Consider the following 21,883-nt stretch of genomic DNA (forward strand, 5'->3'; position numbering starts at 1 on the left):
GGCCTCACTGTGTCCTGTGGCCACCCAGATGGACAGTGGGAGGACCAGATGGCTCTAAACTCATGAATCCATGGAAGGATGATTCTCGGCAAAGCTGTAGGCCCAAATGCCTCTCTCAGTGGGGTGAGCATACACTCAGAGGCAGTGCCCAGAGGGGCTTCTCCTGTAGCACTAATCTGCCAGGCCAGCATTGGCCAGTACTGCAGACCCCTTGAGAGACCACAGGCTTGTTCCCACAATGCTACATGGACCAACCCATGTACTGGAACTCCTATCTGAGCATCATTCACAAGGTCTTAAGCCCCAAAGAATATCCCTTGTGGCTTCATAGCCATGTAATTCTGAACCCAAACAGCACCATCAGCTCCTGCCAGCACAAGTTTCCAGAAACTACAAACTGCCTATGAAGGATGGGCCACTGTGGAGATGTTCAGAAGCATACTTCAGTCTCTACAAGTGATTCAACGTCATCAGAACACTGGGCCTGTGACCAGGAAGAAGCCCTGACTTCCAAGTGAGAAAGACCACTGCACACCAGCAGGCAGGACGCACCTCCACTTCAGTGGACAGGGGGGACACTGCTAAAAGGCCCGTGGTTTCCTTCCTTGGTCGCCTCTAGGCTGCTCCTCCTTCCTTACCCCCTGTTGTCCTGCCACTGTCCCAGCCACTTTATATTCATGTATTTTTAATCTTCACAATAAATCTATGAGGTATGTACCATCACTGCCTCCACTCATCATCCAAGGAAATCAAGGACAAAAGGGAACTACGAGGCCTGTCAAAGGCTACAGAGCTAGAAATGGCAGAAGCAGAAAGGGAACAGAGGCCACAGGGCTCCATAGCCTGTCCCTCACCCACCAGACTACCTCTGACCTCTGCATGCCTCTCCCAAGGTGAAGGCTGGAAGATAAAGACTGGTACCTGCAGGGACCTCTACCCAAGTGAGACATCCTTGGGTGTGTGTGTGGGGGGGGGGGGGTCTTGTCCTGCCCAGCATAGCTCTTGTCTTCCCTTGCAACTGGGGTCAAACCCTGGAGTTTTAGGCCAGGGTTCAGGGCTTTCATGGGCCCAAAGTACATCACCAGGGAGAGTACACAGAAGGAACCCTGCAGTCAGCCCTGTGGATGAGCCAACCAGACCTCCTCCCACAGTGGCAGCCTCCACCCAGCAAGCCTGGTTGACCAGAAGTCCAGGAAGCTGACAGGAAACATGAGCTCTTCTTTGGAAGGAACTTTCCCCATTTGTATGAAGACATGAAGCCTAAGCGCCCACTACCACCTGCACCCTGCTCCAGAGAGAATTAGACCAATGAGCTGTCTAACTCAGAGCTTCATATACAGCATACTGAGGTCACATACCACACAAACTGGGATGCTCCAGGGAACGAAAAGGGCCTAGGATCTCTGGTGCCAGAACTCAGGAGAGTGGCTGTTCCAATCCCTGTCCCTGCAGGCTGCACGCAGGTTGCTCACCACCCTAAAATACAGTTTGCCAACATGTGCCACTGGAGTCCAAGACAAAGCTCCTAGATACAAAGATCTTAAGGCCACTGAGCCAAAACAAAGGCATGTAAGGTGGAGTACAGGGACAGGAACTGGGCACCAGGAGCAAAGGGGGCATTTAGGAGACTTCTGTGGGAGTGAGCAAAGGACCACCTCAGAAATGAAGCTAAGGGACATGAGCCTGCAGAAAACTGACAAGGAGCCAAGCCAGTATGCAGAGGGTAATGGGCTCACTCCTTCAGGCAACACTGGGGCTGGGGGTGGAGGAAGAAAGGGAACATCCCAAGAGGCTCACTCCCCCAGAGCTACCACAGAGCCCCAACCCTTCCACCAGGTCAGGAGCAGCAAGAGTGGAGGTAAAGACGCCTACCTAGCCAGTCAGTAAGATAATGACTACAGCTCAGCACAGAGTTTTCTCCACGCTGACCAGTCAACACAGCTGAACTCAATGTGTGTGTGTGTGTGTGTGTGTCACATGAACTCACATATGGGGGGACAGGCCAACAGCATGACCATACACTGCATTCCTGGGAACCCGAAGTGACGGAAGTAGGATCAGTAGCTTTAGCTGCACATTAGTTGCAAATGTCAAACAGAAAATGACAGGAGGACACAAAATAAAGGCATGTCAAATACAGATGTTCCTGAACTTATGATGAAGTGACACCCTGATAAATCCATCATAAACTGAAAATACCCTAAGCTGAAAATTCCCTGAATACACCTGACCCACCAAACACCAGAGCTAGTCTGTCGTAAACATGCTCAGAACACTTTCATTAGCCCACAGATTTGGGCAAAATCACAGGCTACTTTATCATAAAGCACTGAATAGCTCATGAATGTAATGAATACTGCATTGAATGTGAAAAACAGAATGCTGAACATACCACCAACACCTACAAAGAATGTAAAGTTGGGCTGGGGATATGGCTCAAGTGGTAGCGCTCTTGCCTGGCATGCGTGCGGCCGGGGTTCGATCCTCAGCACCACATACAAACAAAGATGTTGTGTCTGCCAAAAACTAAAAAATAAATATTAAAAAATTCTCTCTCTCTCTCTCTCTCTCTCTCTCTCTCTCTCTCAATCTCTCTCACTCTTTCTTTTAAAAAAAAAAAAAAAGAATGTAAAGTTGAAAAATCATAGATCCGGTTGTCCATAAACCAGGGTCCTCCTCTGATGATCTGGCAAAACATAAATATGAGCCCAAACCAAAAATGGGGTGGTAACTATTTGGGGTATTTTTATATATAACTTTTTGGAAATACATTTCACATACAATTCACCCATCTGCAATTCAACAGTTTATAGTGCAAGCATCACCACAGGCGATTTTAGAAGTATTTCTATCACCACAAAAAGGAAATATGTGCTCTTTAGTAATCACTTACTAAACCTGCCATCTCTCCCACTCCGGTCCTGCTCTCTCTACAGATTTGCCTATTCTGGACAGTGCATGTAAGTGGAGTCATATGACACATGGACTTCTGTGACTTCTGTCTTCAGCCCTTCCTGAGAGCCAGTACCTCGCCTGCACTTCACTAATTCCCCAGGAGCCCCTAAAGGCAGGAAGAAAGAATGGGCCAGTCCAGAGCATGCCAGCCACCAGAAGAGACACCCATCCACAGTCACTGTGCTCCATGTCCTGCACCCCTCTGCCATCCCTATGCCCACTGGCCTGATGCCTCAATCAGGTCTCAATCCACACTGCACCCTCATCAGATCCATGCTGGCAGGGGCTGGGCTGTGTGCCAGGTGTGTGGGGTCTTCAGGAATACAGTCCAGCCTGAGCCAGACCAGCAGTTCTCAAAGTGTAGGAGTCTCTGATGTCCTTTCGGGGATTCGTGAGCCAAAACTATTTCTATAAAAATGCTAAGGCACCACTGCCTTTTTCACTCCTATGGGTTTACGAGCATACAGCAGAGCCTGCCCAAAACCATACAACCTGATACTGCAAAAGGATGACTGCAGAGGGTATAGGAGAATCCAGCTGCCTTTCATCAGATGGATGCGAAAGCAATTTCCAAAAAGGTAGAATAATGTGACTCTTCTCAGCCAACTGCTTTTAGTTTAGAAAAGTAATTTTTCACAAAATCATGTTACTTATATAAACATGTAAACAGATTTATTATTTTTAAATGAGCCATAGGTATCTTAAAATGTCTCCATTTTAATTTCTAATATAGTAAGTGCCAAGAGACATATTCACATAAACAAAACATATTCACATCAACTTTGACGGCCTCAGTAATCAAGAGTGTAAAGGGGTCCAGAAGCCAAAGTTGGAGAAGCACTGACCTACCCAATCACTCACCCGCTGGCTACCCAGAGTTGCCTCTCTGACTGCGTTTGTCCGGTTCCTGCCAGCCCAAACTTGCTTTTATGACCACCTCCTGGTTTCTACTCAAAGTCCTTTCCACATGACAGCACTGCCTTAAAAGGCGACATCTTAACCCAGACTTGCTTCCAGTAGCTGTGTTACCTACAGTCTAAGTGGAAATCAAACAGGCTCCCAGACAACAGGCAGACAGAACCACCTTCCTCCCCAGGATGCCAGCCTCAGCCTCTGCTTCTGCCTCTGCCTCGGGGAGAAGGCCCAATGGAGGCAGAACCTGCTCCCACAGTCAGGGAGCGCCCCCTGGATCCCACCTCCTACAGGGGACTGACACACTGCATATTCAAAGCATCTCAACTGTGCCACAGAGATCACTGTCCCATGGGAGGGTTATGAGACAGAAATGCAGGGGACCCTGTGGAACGTGCACCTGTCCCACTTCCCTGGAACTGCTCAACTGTCACTTGAAGGATAATGTGGGGCTCACTGGTCTAAGCCTCACCTGCCACCTCCAGTAACAGTTCAGGGGGACCTCTGAGGGAAAAGATGGCATCCCAGACACCATCGAAGGATGCTCTGACGGTACACATGCTATCTACCTTTTTTTGTTTATATATTTCATTCTACTAAAACTATTAATGAAGGCATTGAAGTCAATCAATGATTATGAGATTGTGAAGCCCCCCAGAGACTATGCTTCAAGGGTCACTGCAGGCTGTGGGGTGGGAGACAAGGATGGGGTGCCTCAGGCGGAGTCATTCCTCCTCCCAGTCTTCAACACAAAAGCTTCCACATATCATACATGAGAGTTTCATGCTTTGTTTCAAGAGATGAGGTGTGCTGCTATCAAAGAAAGTCAGAAAATTGGTTAACACCATAACCAACAGGACACTGAAGGTCTTTCCCTCCAGCCAACCCCAGGATCTTCTGGGGCCTGATATCGGGTACTGTGGGCCCCTCACCAGCAACTCTCGGGCCCCTTGCACTCAAGTGGACCCAAATCTCCCTAAGTTATCCTGCCTTTAAGGCCTACCCCCTTCAGCCCTTCTCCCAACAATACTTAAGGCTCAACTTATCTCTGCAGCTCAGTGGGTTTTCAGGCTAGTCAAAAAGAAAGAAGAGACCTCCACGTGGTTGAGCCAACCCTGCACACAGCACAGCCTCCTGTGCCAGCATCTTCGAGCTATACCAGTGCTTACAACCAAAGGGGTGCCCTCAGACCCAGTTTCCCACCCCAGATGCACCAAGTGAGGAGCACTGGGCTTTACACAGCTTCCTACAGGGTCCACCACCAGCTCCATCCTCCCACCCAAAGGGCTGCAGGCCAACTGCTGTGCTGATTCAACCAGAGCTCAATGGCAGAAATGCTGCAGACCAGTCTCTACCATTAGGAAAAGACCAGGTCTCTACCCAAAAGAGCTGAGAGATGTTCAAACAAAAACCTGTACATGAGGGCTGGGGATGTAGCTCAGTTGGTACAGTGCTTGTCTTGCACCCACAAGTCCCTGGGTTTGATCCCTGGCACCAAAAAAAAAACAAAAAAAAAACACCTGTACATGAATGCACACAGCAGCTTCTTCCCATCTGCCAAAAGGTAGTAACAACCCAGATATCCAACAACTGAGAAATGGATAAACAAAATGTGGTACATCCACACAACGGAAAATATTCAGCCATAAAATTCTGACCTGTGCCACTAGGATAATGAACCCCCAAAACATGTTGAGTATAAGAAGCCAGACCAAAGGTCACATATTGTATGATTCCATTTTAAGGAAATTTCCAGAATAGGTAAATCCAGAGATAGAAAACAGAGTCATAGCAGCTGAGGCCTGAGGAGAAGGAGAAGGGAATGACTTCATGATCATGAGTGTCCTTCTGGGGCACAGAAAATGTTTTCAGCTAGAGTGGGGTGGCTGTTTCACAACACTGCAAACGTACTAAAATGCAACCGAATTGTACACTTTAAAATGGCTGATTTTATGTCATATGAATTTCACCCCAAAGAACACAAACAAAAATAAAACCCGCAGCAGTTCTCAGCACCCTGAGTACCCAGAGGGCAGGCTGGAGGCTGCTGGCCATGCTCATCCTCTCCTCCACACCTCTGCCCACACGAGGCCTTGCAAGCCCTACCCCTGCCTGGGCTCCTCCCTGGACTCCAGCAGCTGGAGTGGGGGGCAGGGGGACATTTTTAAAAGCCTCTTCCCTGTTTGGTCTTGACAGCACGCCCATGACCGCGGGATTTTTGGAACATGACGCCATTCGTGGCAAAAGGAGGAATGCTGCAGAATGCGTGGGGACAAACTCATGGGGCAACAGCTTTGCAGGGAAGAGTCATGCCCTGTTCCACAAAAAGCTGCCCTTCCCACTAAGAAACAGGTAGGGCAGGAGAGTGGGATGAGGAAGGAAAGAGAGACAGGAAGTCTAAACAAGGACAGTCCAAATCACAGCCTCCAGCCCCACCCCTCCCAGCAGGTCAGCACCAGGCCAGAAGACCTAGCTGACCCCTCTCAGTCTGTGGGACAGAGTAAAGAGGCCTCACCCAGCTCTCCCACTGAAGTGTACTGCCTCTCCCCACCCAGTCTGCTTATCTCTCTACCTACCAGGCTGCTGTGAAGTAAATGAGTTAACAGTGAACTGGCACAGAGTGATTTCTGTTAGCTATGAATAACACCACCAGTACAATAAATAATCCCAGAACATGCCAAGTGCTCCTAGAGTTCAGTCCAGGAAAACCTCCACCACAGGAGGCTGCAGGGCCATGGGAGCCGGCCAAGCCCTCCAGGAAGTCCAAGTCCTCACGGGCTTCCAGGCAGGAAGGCAGATGTGCAGCTGGGAAGCAGTAGGCTCTGTCTGCCCAGGTGACATCTATCTGTCTGTGAGAAAACCTTCCCAGGCTCTATAAAAGGGAGGCTTCTAGACAGTGTTTGGACTGTCTTTAAGTTTCCTTGGCAGAGGCTCCATTCCCTCTAACAACAGTGATTGGTAAAGGCTATGGGAAGATAGCTCAGGAGACGGCTGGGCTTTGGGGCTTATGTTTGGTGGGCTGGGGGTAGACAGAAATAGAGGTTTGAGAGCCAACCCTCCCACAAAATCATGGTAGCAGGTCCCCTAACTGGGCCCATTTTCTCAACTGTAACTTCAGTTTGGAACTCAAGATCCCCAAAGTCCCTCTAACTTGAATACCTGATTCTCTGTTTAGCTCTAGGGACACCTGCCACTCCCTGCATGGCATGTGCCCCAGATGGCCCAGGGCCTAGCCACAGTAGACTTTCAAGAGCAAATGTTAGACTGACACACTGAGTGTGACCCAAGGGCAGGGCCCATATTCCCAGAGAGGATCATGCTGTATGGTCAGTGCTTACAAAATGTACTCCATTTACTGGGCACCCACTCTATGACCTACTATTTACAAATTCAGCTCTTCCTATGCATCCTAAAGTTCACAAGAATCTTGCCCACATCTTCCATAATCCTCATTGGCATCCAAAGAGGGGTGTTATCATAACTCCTAGTTCTCAGATGAGGGCATTAGTTATCTAATGTTCAATCAGCATGGAAAATGCTGGACGTGAACCAACAGTGAGTTGGAAGCCCCTGCTCCCCACTATTTCACTTCTCTTACCTGGCACACTGAAAGAAATGTAGGGTATCAGAGTTCTAGGTCAGAGCACATCCCAAGCATAAGCCATGCACGCACCTAGACCCTATGGGGCTCTGAAGCAGCCACACCTCTAGCGGCTCACCCAGTATTGACAATGAGATTCTGGGTGTGGGCCAAGGATCCCTGAAGATGAGGTCCCTTTCTCTGGCTCAGCTGCTCCCACTTCAGCTATGGGCAGGACCAGAAAGAGGTAAGAAACTGCATGTGGAAAGTGCACCAGAGCCTCCTAGGTCTGTTAACCTGTGCTTCAGGCCAGGCACGGTGGCGCACACCTGTAATCCCAGTGGTTTAGGAGGCTGAGGCAAGAGGATCACGGGTTCAAAGCCAGCCTCAGCAAAAATGAAGGGCTAAACAACTCAGTAAGTCCCTGTCTCTAAATTTAATACAAAATAGATTTGGGGATGTGGCTCAGTGGTTGAGTACCCCGAGTACAAACCTCAGTACACCCCCCCCCAAAAAAAGTGTTTCATAATTTGTGGGAGATCGAGGATGTGGCTATTTCCGGATTCTAAATTCCTCTCTCAGGGAAAAAAAACAGTGCTTCCTGTTCAGGGCTACACCAAAGGTGTGGTCACTGCCACAGGCCAACAGCCTGTCTGGGGGACATGGGACTCTCTTTGGCTGAGAAGAGGTGAGGCCTGAGTAATAAACTGTGCACAGCCCTGTACCAACCCCACACAGACCCACACCCCAGAACTCAGGAATCCAAGTTAGGGCCAGGCCCTGTTCCTGATAGCAAAGGTTAGCCTTATCAGGTACACAGAGGCCAAACAGGACTTTGGAAAAACCCATGTTGGCCTTCCTATGACCTAGACAGGTCACTGAATCTCTCCAGTCTCAGCTGCTCCCTCTGCTAAGTAGAGACAATCCCTCACTTGCTTAATGGAGGGAACGGGTGGGGGCACAGCAGATCCTTTCTCCCAGGGCTAGGAACTAACAGCTGCAATTTATTCCATAATACACCAGCTCTACTACCAACCTGCCCCAGCCACACAAAAACAGTAGTAAGTTTGTAAGTCAAAGTGGCCCTCCCAATGGCAGGGAAGCAAGTTCAGATATGTTGTGAAGACTGGTCTAAGAGTCTTGTGGAAGCAAGCTCTGTATCACAGCCCCATTATGGATCAGCTTTGGTGATCCTGAGTGGGTCACGCAAACTCTCCAAAATTCAGTGACCCCTTCTCTGCCAGGGACCATGCTGTCACCAGCCCTGCTGGCTCCTAAGGCCTGTGTGAGATCATGGGATCCAACATTTGATTCAGTATGTGGAAGCTCAGAGGGATACCACAGGCCCATTCCTGTGCAGACCGCCACTGCAACAGCTCTGACATCAGAAAAGGTCACTGTCCACTGCAACATGCAACCCCCATGCTGAGCCCCAAGAGAGGAAGGAGCTGGAAGGGTTACAGGTTCCAGGCAAAAACCAGGCTACAGGGGTGGGGTTGTGGCTCAGTGGTAGAGTGCTGGCCTAGCACCTGTGAGGCCCTGGGTTCGATCCTCAGCACCACATAAAAATAAATAAAGGTATAAAAAAATAATACTTCAGTTAAAAAAAAAAACAAAAACCACACACACCAGGCTGTGGTTTCATGTGAACTAGGATGACCTTGACTGAGAAAACCAATGCGTGGTTTGGAAGATTCCAATTCCAGTCTCCAGAGACAAAATGCCAGCAAATTGACCCACCAGGCTCCCTCACCCCCAAAGAAAGGGATTATGCTATGGGAGTGGTGGAGAAGTACAGTGGTAGCTCCATCCCAAGGCAGCTGCGGAAACTGCTGAAACTGGAACAAGCACAAAACCTGGGGCAGAGTTTTCAAACCTGCCCCACTAACACCCCCCCACACACACACACATATACACAACCCAAGTCCCCTGGGGGGAGGCAGAGTTCCAGGCTTCACCCATCACCCAGAGTCCCGTGGCTTTTCCGGTGTCATACATAGAATTTCTGAACCAGTAAAAGGCTCCAAAGTTAATGAAAGCCTGAAAGCCATTGAACTGGGCCAACTGTGTCACTCAGATGGGAAAGGATAGCCTGGAGAACAAGTTTCCCAGGATAAAAGAAAGGTCTGTTTTCTTAGGTCGAAAGCTTCCAAATTAGCATCCAATGCTCCAGCACCTGGTCCTGTTCCACCCGCACAGAGCAAGGGGTATGGGCAGCAGGATGTGCTCCCCTCTGCCTGGCTGCAGGGCTCTCTCCTTCTTCAAGACTAAATGGCAGATGGGGAACAGTTCAAAGACAAACACTGAAATCAAACTTCTTGATTTCAGCTACACAGCATGAGGGTCCTAATAGTCACAAGATGGCCCAAACTAAGGCTCCTCCCCACAGAAGATACTAGCACACTCTCAGTATAAATTGCCAAGAGCAGAGATGCTCAGGATCTCCAGGGTTCCATGGGCACACCATGTACTGCCTATGATCAGAAAGTGGGCACCTAAGTCACGTTCCTGGGTCACCCTGCACTGTACTCTGAGAATTCAGGTCTTGGGACTGCCGTCTTCTGTGTGTCAAGGAAAATGACTCGGAGGAAAACGTCAAGTAAAAGGCTAGTAACACTAGGAGGCAACCATCAAACACTGGAGGGACACAGAAGAGCTAAGAGCCATGGAAGACTGCAGTCACATGGCCAGGAATGCGGGGTTTGAGAGGGAGCCACAGAAGACTACTACACTAGCAGCCTGTCCCCCAAACTCACCCCCACAGGGTGGTCCTGGGGACAGTCCCGCTGGTTTCTGGTTAGAAAGCTCCTGTTTTGCCCTCAAACCATGGCCCTCAACAGGGGTAGGGCTCATAGCCCAAAGAGAATTTCCAAACACATCAAAAGGAGTCACCAAAGAAGATGCCATATTCACAGAAAAAAACCTCAAAGCTTGGCAAAATGGGGGTTGGGGACAGGTAACAAACAGAAGTGATAGGTCCAAGAGAACCAGCACCTCAGTAACCCTCCAACCCTAGGCCATCTGCAGGACACCACCACAGAGGAAACCGGAGAAAGGAAGAAGCGACTGGCACAGCCTTCCCAGCAATGGGTCAGGACTGCAGGCCTAGGCCACATGTGGCTGCTGGCAACTGGGAAGGTGGCTGGTCTCACCTGAACTGTGCCCTAAGGCAAAACACAGCTTTTTTATGTGTTGAAATGACACTATTTTGGATATAGGAGGTCAAATAAAGTATAATTAAAAATCAATTTCACCTGTTTCTTTTTATTTTTTAACAAGGCAACTACAAAGTTTTAAATTATACTTGTGACTTCCACTTTAGTTCTATTGGACAGGACTGGTGCAAGCCAGGGGTTGGCAAGCTACACACATATGCCAAATCTAGCCAGCCATCTGCTTTTTAAGGCTCAAAACCAAGAATAGCTTTTATATTTTTAAATGGTTGTGTAAGTACCTACATAAATGCCTCAACTTTGCCTGCTGGCCTGCAAAACCTTAAGTATTTACTACCTGGCCCTTTAAGGAAAAAATTCTAATCCCTAGTCTAGATTCCAGAAACAATCAGATATTCTCTTCAGGTAAAACAAGGAACAGAAGACAGATTGGGGGGTGGGGGGTGTGGAGTGATTCTTGCACATTTTTTTAAATTGAAATAAAATTCACAGAACATAAAATTAACAATTTTAAATGAACTATTCAGTGGCATTTAGTATATTTCATAACATTGTGCAACCAATGCTTCCATCTAGTTCCAAACCATTTCATCACCCTCGAAACAGAACCCCAATCCCATTAGCAGTCACTCCTCACGGCCCTTCCCTCAGCCTCTGGCAACCACTAATCTGCTTTCAGTTTCTATGGACTTACCTATTCTGGACATTTCACTTAAACGGAATCATACACTATATGCCCTTTTATGTGTGGTCCTTTTACTTGGCATCATGTTCTCTAGGTTCATCCGTGTGGTGGCATGCTTAGTACTTTGTGACTTTTTAGAACAAGTGACATTTCATTGTACAAATACTCAAATTGTCCACTCATCCATTTGTGGATGGATGGACATTTAGATTGTTGCCACCTTTTGGCTACTTTGAATAGCGCTCTCAGGAACATTCCTATATAAGTATTGATATGAACATACATGGTTTTAATTCTTCTGAGCATGTATCTCAGAGTGGAATTGCTAGCTTCATGATGATTCCGTTTCACTTCTTGAGGAGCCGCAAAACAACGGCTGCACCATCTTACTCCTACCAGCAATTCACAAGGGTTCCAATTTCTTCCCACCATCACCAACACTTGGTAAATTCTGTTTTTAGAATTCTAGCTATCCTAATGGTATCTCATTGTGGTCTTGATTTGCACTTTCTTGATGACAGTGAGCATCTTTTCATGTGCTTGTTGGCCATTTGTAATGGGATTTTGTGTGTCTGAGATTTTGACATATCCCTGCCAAACAATGCTCCAACCCACCCATAAATTATACTTCTTCTAGAAAGTGTGGGCATGATATATTGAAATAAATGCCAGGTTAGATAAAAAAAGTTCTGTGCCCTGGAACTTCTAAGAATATCACAGGAGTAAAGGTACCCCTGAAGAAATGCCCCACTGAGACTTGGTCCTAGCCCACCCATCTATGTCAAGGATCCCAGCAGCCATGGCAGTATCAAACCAGGAAGACTGAGAGTCATGGGAAAGATCAAGCCCACTTTCATTACCAGATGGGGAAACTGAGGCCTCAAGAAGGAAAAGATCCAGCCACACCCCATGATGAAACAAGGAAAGGCATGGGTCAGGAATGCAATCCAAATGCAACGGCTCCTCCCACAGTAAGAGAATGAGATGCCCCATCAGGTCCACACCCACTGTGGACCCAGGAGACCCACACCCAGGCTGGAGGCTGAGGACCCTGTACTCCAAACCTGCTTCTGCCACTAACCACCAACAATCTCTGATCCACCTCCCAGCTGACCCTGCCCTCCCTCTCTTCTGTGGGCCCATCACATGGCGATTCCCATAGCTTGCATCCCCCCCCCAAGTGGTCACACTCACTCCTAGGACTTCAGCAACCACCTTCACATAGCCAACCCTGGCCCCCACCCTCACCAAAGCCCTAACCATCATCTCCTACTTTTTGAGTGGGTCACCCCACTAAGTACTACAATAGGCATTCACCACCACAAGGTCAAATATACCACAGTAGTTGTGGCCCCCTCCCCATCCCCCACATCTACTCTCAATCTGTTATCCTCAATATTGTGTTGAAGGCGCTTCTACACACCCCTTTCCTCAATCCCACCTGTACTCCACCACAACACCTTATCCCCAATGTCATCCGCCTCCCATCACTGGTCTGGAGAATATATAGCAATCCGCCTGGACTACTTTCAGAGCTCCACTACTTTCCGCCTCTAGCCACAGTGACTTTCCTGAAGAGCAAATCTGACAAATTTTAAAAGTGTAAAAATAACTATAAAATAACTAACATTAGTGACTATTTAATAAACCTTGGCAAGAAGGCCTTCCTACATGAGATTAAAACTGCAAGCTATAAAGGATAACAGAGATTTAACTGCGTTCATTGTATCTTACTTCATACTTTGAAGCTGAGGACTGAACCCAAGGCCTTGCACATGCCCAAGCACATACCCTTATCACTGAGCTACATTCCCAGTTTCATAAGAAAAACAACCACGTATAAAGAGACAAATGACACTCGGAGAAAATATTTGCCATATATACCAGCAAATTTCTATCTAGAGGAGGGTGGGCAACCATGGCTCACAGGCATAATCCTGCCAGCTGCCTGGTTTTTTTTGTAAATAAAGTTTTATTGAAACATAGCCATACTCATTAGTTTATGTATTGTCTACAGCTCATTTTGTACCATGATCACAAAGTTGCCACAGAGATCATAAAGGTTAATACATTAGTATCTGGCCTTTTATAAAAAAAGTCCACAGACCCCAGTGACCTAAAGCATACACAAATCAATGGGGGACAGGAGGAAAACGAAATCAATGGAAAAATGGACAAACAAGCAAGTAATCCACAAGAGAAACAAAAACACTCAAATATTATAAGGAGAGCTTAACCTCACGTAATTGGGGAAATTATTAAGGAATTAAATCATTTGATAATATCCAACCCTGGAAATGTTATGACATAGCCTTTTTTGGAAAGCAATTTGGTGGTATCTGTAAAAAAAAAAATTTAACGCACTCGATGTCAACCCAGCCGTTCTATTTTTAGGCATCTGCCCCCAGAGAAATACTTGCATTTGCACACACACGCACACATGCCCAAAAGCATTTATAACACTGTATGCTGAAACATTCACTATTTATAACAGCAAAACTCATCAGTAACCTTGATGTCCATCAATCAGGGAATGGGTTAAATCACAGCACATCCTTAATGGTCTAACAGGCAAAACAATATTGATATATTTATATGTAACACCATGAAAAGAGCTCTGAGATATTTCTAAACAGGAAAAGAAATTGGAAATACATGAACGCAATTCAGGTTTAAAAGCATATCTGTGTCCATATGTACACAGAGAAATGCACAGGAGGGCAGAGGGACTGCAGGACAGGATGACAAGTAATAACTAACTGTGGCTTAGTACCTAACCCAGACCACTCTGAATTCCAGTGATGAGAAGAAGGCAAGGAACTCCTCTGTCCCAAATCTACACTGGCAAGGCACCTTCTGCAACATAATCATCCTTGACATTAGTGCCCTCAGGATGTGCTCATGGGATGGCCACTGTAGACCCTGAACAGCGGTAGGAGAAAGAACGACGACTTAAGGATCCTGGCTCTCTCCCTACACTAGGCAAGTTGTTTCTCTTCTCCAGGTTTCAGTCTTCTCAGCAGCAAGAGAAAGTGGTAAGATTAGCTGATCTCCAGGTCCCTTCCAGGTCTGATGCCAGAATACAGGCCCTGGAAGAGCTCTTGTACCTCTCTAGGGGAAAACCAACCAACCAACAAACAAAACCCACAGCTGAGGAAATACAGCTCAAATCAGGATGTTCTGAGGAATGTCTACCCTGGGAAGATGACATCCCAAGAGCAAAAGCCGTCCCTCCTCCCTGGGCTCAGTGTCCAGGCCTATTAAAGAGGGGGTGGCCTCCGTGGTTGCTGATGTATCTTCCAGCTTGGACTGTCTAAAATAAGCCCGGGGCAGGGAGGGGCAAAAGGAAGCAGGGGCTTGGGAGAGACCAATGGGAACTGACTGGCTAAGGTTTTCTAATGGAGCCGTAAGGATGAGAGGGAGCAAGAGGCTGGGGGAGGGCCGGATGCACAGAGCAGCAGTGAAGCTGTTGGCAACAGCCCTGAGTTTCCCTCCTCTCTTTTCAAGAGCAGTTTCTTCCTGAAAGATCCCAGGAGGTAGAAGGCTGGGCTAATCTCTCTGAGCACAAATAACCCCACTCATTATTTCAGGAACTATCATTCCAGTTGTGCCCTGGAGGTCTCAGGCCTGTTTCAAAATCCACAATTCAACTTTGAATACACTGAAAGAGTACAGTACTTCAAATTTTCCTCTACCCTTGAATCCAATTAATAATCAACAGATTTTTTAACAACTTCTACTCAAGCATGCAAATTCCACTCTAGTGTATCTAAGCTTAAGAATCAAAAAAAAAAACAGCCACCTATGGTATAAACACCTAATTTATCAATTCGGGCAGGTGCTTAGAATAACCAGGCAACTTTCAAGTCTCTCTCAAAACAGCCCAAAACTTCTTAAAGTTGGCTCTTCTATGACCAGTTTTTTGTTTGTTTGTTTGTTAAATTGTTAGAGGGGGAAAAAGTTGAATTAAATATCATTCCTTGCTTTTCACAACAGTTCCATGAGGGAAGTAAGCCACTGACCAACTTACAGATAAGGAAATTAAAATAGAGCTAAAAGAACTTGTTCAAGGTCACACCACTGAAAGTGACAGCCAAGACTGGAAACAAAGTCTCCCCACTCCTCTTCACCATAGGAACTGCTTCCCAGAAAAAAAAAAGAAAAAAAAAAAGCATCAGGATGAAAAGAGGAAATCAAGTTTTTCCTCTTTTAAAAGTCCACCCCCCTGCCCTCCAGAACACCTTGGGAGCACTGCACTTCCCAGGATGACCTGCCGCTAAGGCCTTGAGTTTGGGTAAAGCTTCTTGGCCTTTCGGCTGGTGGAAACCTGACCTCAGAGAAAGCCACCGCATCCAGGAACACAACCCCTGCCCCTACCACCCTGCTCCTGTCTGCCCTGTAAACAAGACAAACCCTGCTCGCACTTAAGTGGCATCAAAAACAGGCCAGAGCACTTCAAAGCCATGCTTTCTGTCTAAGGGGGTTCTTTTGCAAAAGGAGTGGCTACAACTAGGTCACACTGGACTGGAATGTGAAGGGAGCTCCCCTGGCCTCATTCAGGGAGTTGAGAGAAAGCTCTGAAGAGGATGGAGACTGGGGGGTGAGAGGGTGAGCAAGGGTGCACAGGTCCAAACCAAGGAGGGGCAAACAAGGCCTGGAATCCACCCGTGCAGGGGTTCCCAAGGGTTCCCAAGGGACTGCAGTCCCTAAACCAACGCTATGTTTTTGGTGTCTTGACTCTGATGCAAGTTTGGGAGCTACTAAAGGAGTCCAAAGCCTTCAACTGACAGATAAGCCTGGAGGAGTGAACCACATCTTAGCTGGAACCCCTAGGTCTTCTCATTCCCAGTCCTTGACCAAGAACTGGAAAGGCTATGGGGGGGAGGGGGGAGAGCAGGCCCTTGCTCTCCCTTCAACAACAACAACAAAATGCCCTTTCAGTGGAAGTTCAAAAGCAAGAGCCTCCTCCCCAGACTTGGAGACCCTCCGCCTCTCTTCTGTCCCTGAGGGTGACAAGGACTTAGGTCAGGATGGGTCCCACAAGGCAGAAGGCCATGCATGCATGGTCCACCCAGACAAGCCAATCCCTGGACAGTCTTGAGTTCCCAATACAAGAGTCTGTGGGTGCAGGGTGGAAAAGGGGGTGGGGTGGGGGGGGGGAGTGGGGGTGGGGGGTCCCTGCCAAACATCAAGCAATTCCCAAGGCGCTTTGTTCCTACGAGGAGAAAACAGGCATTTTTGAGTCACCCAAAAAAAAGCATGAATCACACGGCAGGGTTGTGGGAACGGGAAAGGATGTTATTTTTCGGCATACTTGAGGATTTTCCCTTTGTCCTGACTCTATCCGTCCTCCTCCCACCCCCCAGCCGCAGCCCCAGCTCCCAGCACTCACGCACACATTTTTCTTTTTTTTTTTACTGCTCCATTTTTATTTTCCCCACGGCCTTCAAAGGCGCCCCGGCCCTGGCCCGCCTCAGGGGCACGCGACGCGGGTCTCCGGGGTCCAGGACCCCAGAGTCGCCCGCCCCCCCCCCCGCCGCCGCTCACCTGCGTCAGGTCTTCGTCGTTGAGCAGATGCGACTCTCGGGGCTTGAAGCAATTCTGACACTTGCTCTTGTTGAAGATGTTGGCCTGGAATTTCCTGCACGGATTCTCCTTGGCCGCCGACATGGTCGTCGCAGCGGCAGCGGCGGCGGCGGCGGCGGCGGCGCCGCAGGCCCGGCCCGCGCGCTCCCGGCGGGGTCGGGGCTCAGCGCAGCCGCCGCCGCATCCCCGGCCGGCCGCCGCCGCAGGCCCGGCCCTGCCTCTCCCGCGGCCCGGCTCGCCACACGCCGAGCCTGCCGCGCCGCCGCCGCCGCCGCCGGGCCTCACAACGCGCGCGCCGCCCCGCGCCCGCCCGCACTGCCGCCGCCCGGCCGCCTCGGGCCCATGGACGCAGCCCCCTGACCCCGGACTCCCGCCGCCGCGGCCGCCTCTCAGGCGCCGGTCACCACCGGCCCCCGCTGGTCACCCCCGCTGCCGCTGCTTTGGGAGCCCGCGGCCGTTGCAAACGGGAGCGGAGCGCCTAGCGCACTCCGGGCGGGGCGGGCGGCGCGGGCGGGCGCCGGGCGCGCGGGGCGGGGCCCGCACCGAAGTGATCGGCAACCCCGCTAGCCAATAGCGGCCGTGCGCTCCCGCTAACAAAGAAACCCTTGGGCCAATAGCAGTCGGGGGGCAGGGCCAAGAGCGCCCGAGCTCAAGGTAACTTGTGCAGCCGAGGAGGAAGGTGGGGGCGCCGGCCTGGGACGTTCAGGTTTGGTGGACTGGCGCCGAGGCCAGCGGGCCTGACAGCTGCAGAGGCGGGGAGGGAAGGGGGAGCCAGAGGGGCGGGGAAGGGGGGGAGCTGAAGGCGGGGCCGACCTCTGGCTGGCTCTCTCCGCAAACCCCCCTCAGTTCCAGTCCAGCCCTTCTCTCGGCGTGCGCCACCGGACAGAGCGAGCGGATTCGTGGAGCACCTATGAAACGTCGTGGTCCTAGTTTGCATTATTCGTCAGGAGTGGATACTGGTTTCCAAGTACTCCCAAGGCTTTGGCTCATTCAAGTTTCACCACCTCTCCTTGATCGCTCCCATTTTGCAGATGAGAAAAACTGAGATGCGGGGAGCAGTTAAGTAATAGGAGGTAATGTTTCCAGGGATGACTAAGAGAAGATGTCAGCCAGCCTCCCAGAGCTGTTAGTTCTATTATGGGAGATGAGTGAACGCTGACTCTCTGCCAGGTCCTGAGCTAGGCATTCTTTTCTTGGTTATGGGTTGGAGGAAATGAAGGGTCAGACGCACCGAGTAATTTTGTGCAGGGTCATTCTGCTAGGGAAGGTGGGGGGGGGGGCGATCTGTCACTCCAGGCCCTCCACTGTCCAGTCTCTTGGCCAAGAGAACCTGGAGACTCGCTTGTGAAAGGCACAGGCAGAAGGGTGTGTAGGATTCAGAGGGAAGGGGGAAATGTACCCTGTAGGAGAATTAGATTGGCTTCCAGGAGCATCAGGGTGGATTGAAGCAGATAGTGAGAGGCTCCCTGGAGCCGGTGGTGAAGACAGGGAAAGAAGGAGCAGAGAAAGAAGTCTAAAGGATTTGAGGAAGGTGGATCACCCAGGGCTTTGGATTCCAGGCTCTGGCGTGTAAATGTCAGCCTGCTGGCAGAAGGGAGTCATCCTGAGTTTTTAAACTGGGTGAGCTAACTCCGTCTTCACAGGGGAGGTGACATTGGAGCATGTGGCAGCAGCAGCGACAGCAGCTGTTGCTTAGGAGATGGGAAGGCTGTAGGAGAAGAAGTAGCAAGTACTTCCACTGCTGTGTACTTTTCCACTGATCCTCTGGTGACTATCCCAGGGAGGTGGATTTTCACTTTGAGTAAGAAATGCTTTTCTACAAAGGGGATCAGAGAAAGGCAGATCAAAGTCCTCAGGCAGCCCAAGGGGGAATAGCCCAGCTCCACCCCTCAGCTCCAAGGCAGCATTGGGCAAGTCCTTTACCCTGCCTTGTGCCTCGGTGACCACATGTACAAAATTGACATGATTGTATGATGTTGCAAGCATGAAGTATATAATGCTTGTAAAATATTTCACATAATGTGGAGAAAAAAACATTAATTGAATCTAGGCAAAGGGTGTTTATTTTCCTATTCTTGCAACTTCTGTTGGTTTTAATTTTTTTTTTTTTTCAAAATAAAAGAGATGAGGAAAATGGGCAAAGAAGACCTACAATTCTTGCCTTCCCAGAATACTAAGAAAGTGATACCAAGTGTGGCCTCTGGGGAGGGGAGCTGGGTGGTTGGGAGGTGACCTACTTTTAATTTTCATTCTAAGCCCTTTTGTTCCCTTTCGGATTTGGTATTATGTGCAAGTACAACTTCTTTTAAAATAAAAATTTTAAAGTCCGATCCTTGCCTCAGGGCCAACACAAAAGCCACCCTACTGAGAAAATGCTTGGTGTGTTCAGGTCAATGGACACACATCCAGTGCCCAAGGGGGTCTGCAGCTAGGGATATTAAAAAAAAAAAAAAAAAAAGAGTTTGATTCAGGAATCCAGAGACTGCCTGCCTGGAAGGAGCTCACTTTCAAGTAATTTAGACATTTGAAAACAAGAGGCACAGATGGCACTCCATGTAGAGAGTTGTGGGGGGCCAAGACCTAGGGGGTACCCAACACCATAGGTAGCTTCAGGGAGTGCTCCACACAGTTCATCTCCACACAGTTTGTCACTAGAGCTGCCTGGGGAGTGGAGACTACCAGGGCCAGCTGGGCCACATAGCTAGACCCTATCTCAAAAACAAACAAACAGAAAAACTAGACTAGTCTCCAAGGCACCAAAAGGATGGGACTGGCTCTCGGTTACTACTCCAATTCCTGGGCCTAGTTCAATGCCTGGTACACAATCAACATCCTGTGGTAAGCAAATGGATAAAAAAAAAACATACATTTCCACTTTGGATTGAAGTATCTCCCTGATCAGATTACAAAATCTCATGGACAGGGTCTGGATCCTGTAGCCTTGGGTTCCCTTTCCAGGGACCTAGAATAGTACTTTGCACCAGCTTTGATACCCAATGTTAATATTCATTAGTGTTCTGTACATCTCAATGTATAATATGTTTCTCCAAAAAGCAAATAGACAAGCGAAAAAGAAAAAGTGTCTCAGGTAAGTATTGCTCTGTGGTCCTGAATGCCACCCTGAAGCCTTTCAGGCATCCCATGAGGGAACAGAATTTACATACACACACACACACACACACACACACGGAAGTAACCGCTATTTTGGTCTCATCACCATAAATTAGTCTTGTCTGTCCTTGAATCTACCCTGTGTCTGGCTTTTCTCACTCAACAGTGCATCTGTGAAATTCATCCATCCACGCTGACTCTGCAGGTATTGGCAGATCATCCTGTTTCATTGCTGCCCTTAATCCCATTGTGTGGATGTGCTACAGTGTATCTATGCTCTTGGGAATGGTCACTGGGGATGTTTCCAGTTGGGGGTCACCCCTGCAATACCATTCTTCACACCTGAGAGATGAGCTGTCTTCTCATATCTTCTCTGCTAGTAAATGATCATAAGATTCGCTGGGAAGAACATGTTAATACTTCAGATTACCAGGGCCTTCCCATGGAAGTAGTCTATATGTTGGAATGTAAGAATTTCTTTTTTTTAAATAAGCATAGTGGGATTTTTTTTTTTTGGTACCAGGGATTGAACCCAGGGGGTACCACTAAGCCACATCCCCATTCCTTTATTTATTTATTTTGAGACAGTTTCTTGCTAAGTTGCTTAAGGCCTCACTAAGTTGCTGAGGCTGGCTTTGAACTCTCGGGCCTCCTGCCTCAGCCTCCTGAACCACTGAGATTACAGATGTGTGCCACTGCACCAGGCCATTTCTTATCTTTAGGTCAAGTTTTGGATACAGTGGACGGAGCTATGGTTCTCAAGTCCTGGGGACAGGCGTTAAAAATTCCTACTCCAAGGTGTTCACCACTACTAGTATGTTAATAGGCCCTCAGGAAATTTTAAAGCACACACTTATTCGTGCACACACACTTACTGGTGCACACACACATGGTAGGTAGACCAAGAGTCACCCTAGTAGTCACTGCCCTAGGAAACCACCCTCACCCCTACCAAGCATGGTGGCTAAACCCCTGTTTTATTGTCTTTCATGCTTCTGTGATGCGAAGTTCTGCTGTTCTTACCTGGGGGTCCCTCAGGCAAGTTCCATGGGAAGATAGCTGGGGCTGGATCATCTTGAGGCTGGTAGCTGACTGAGCCCTGCCCTTTCCGCACAATCTCAAAGAGTCTCTCCTTCCCTGTGGACTCCCCTTCTGCTCTACGCATCTCAAGGGGTCCCCAAAAGGGCTCCAGGAAGCAGAAGCTACCAGTCCTTTTAAAGGCAAGGTCTGAGACTCCACCACATTCCATCAGTCAGTACAAGGCACAAGGCCACCCCGGGCTCAAGGTGGAAGGGCTGACAGGCGTGAATCCCCAGAGATGTGGGTCACTGGGGCCAGAAATAGTAACCACTTCATAAGATCGTGAGGACTAAACAAATTGATGTGACGAGTTTAGAACAGTCCCCAAACACAGTAAGTTCTCAGTAATATCAGCATTTATTTTTGTCCTATAACCTCTATGCCAGGGACTGCATATTTATTTTTGCATAAAGGGCCAGATAGCCAATATTTTAAACTTTTTAAGTCCATATGACCTCTATTGCAGCTACTCAGCCCAGCCTTTGTCACATAGAAGCATTTATAAATAAATGAATAAAGAAACTGAGGCACAGAGAGGTCAAGTAACGTATTCAAGGTTATGCAACCAGTAAATGGTAGTAAGGCTTGGATTCCAAGGTGGGCAGTGTGTTTATAAGCTCTGCCCTGCATGACCCTCAGCCACTAGAATTACAGGTACTGATGAGGGGCAGGGAACCTCCTTTCCTAAGGCTCAGGTTGCTTCCCTGGAAGTCAGACCAAAAGATCTCAGAAGCTCCTTCCAGCTAGGACTCAGGGATGCTTTTCCACAGCAAGCACCAAGTGACAACTGTCTTCAGGCGT

At 48.7% G+C, this 21,883-nt stretch overlaps 1 protein-coding gene across 8 annotated transcripts in view; it reads right to left on the reverse strand.

Annotated features, from left to right (window-relative positions):
- Mprip (myosin phosphatase Rho interacting protein) overlaps positions 1-17,025 on the reverse strand; it is a 140,299-nt gene extending 123,274 nt beyond the window's left edge. For 5 of the 8 annotated variants that reach the window (XM_046456719.2, XM_046456714.2, XM_046456715.2 and 2 more), the window contains exon 1: positions 16,853-17,024. In XM_046456719.2, coding sequence (XP_046312675.1) covers positions 16,853-16,975 — 123 coding nt within the window. In that variant the 5' untranslated portion in view covers positions 16,976-17,024. Of the gene's footprint in view, positions 1-16,852 lie in introns of all 8 variants that reach the window. The other 3 variants (XM_046456722.2, XM_046456723.2, XM_046456716.2) reach the window with 2 other exon arrangements.
- Positions 17,026-21,883: the final 4,858 nt, after the last annotated feature.

This window comes from Marmota monax, unplaced genomic scaffold (assembly GCF_021218885.2).
Source record: "Marmota monax isolate L192 unplaced genomic scaffold, Marmota_monax_Labrador192_F-V1.1 WCK01_AAM20220418_F8-fsc00291, whole genome shotgun sequence".
NCBI lineage: Eukaryota > Metazoa > Chordata > Mammalia > Rodentia > Sciuridae > Marmota > Marmota monax.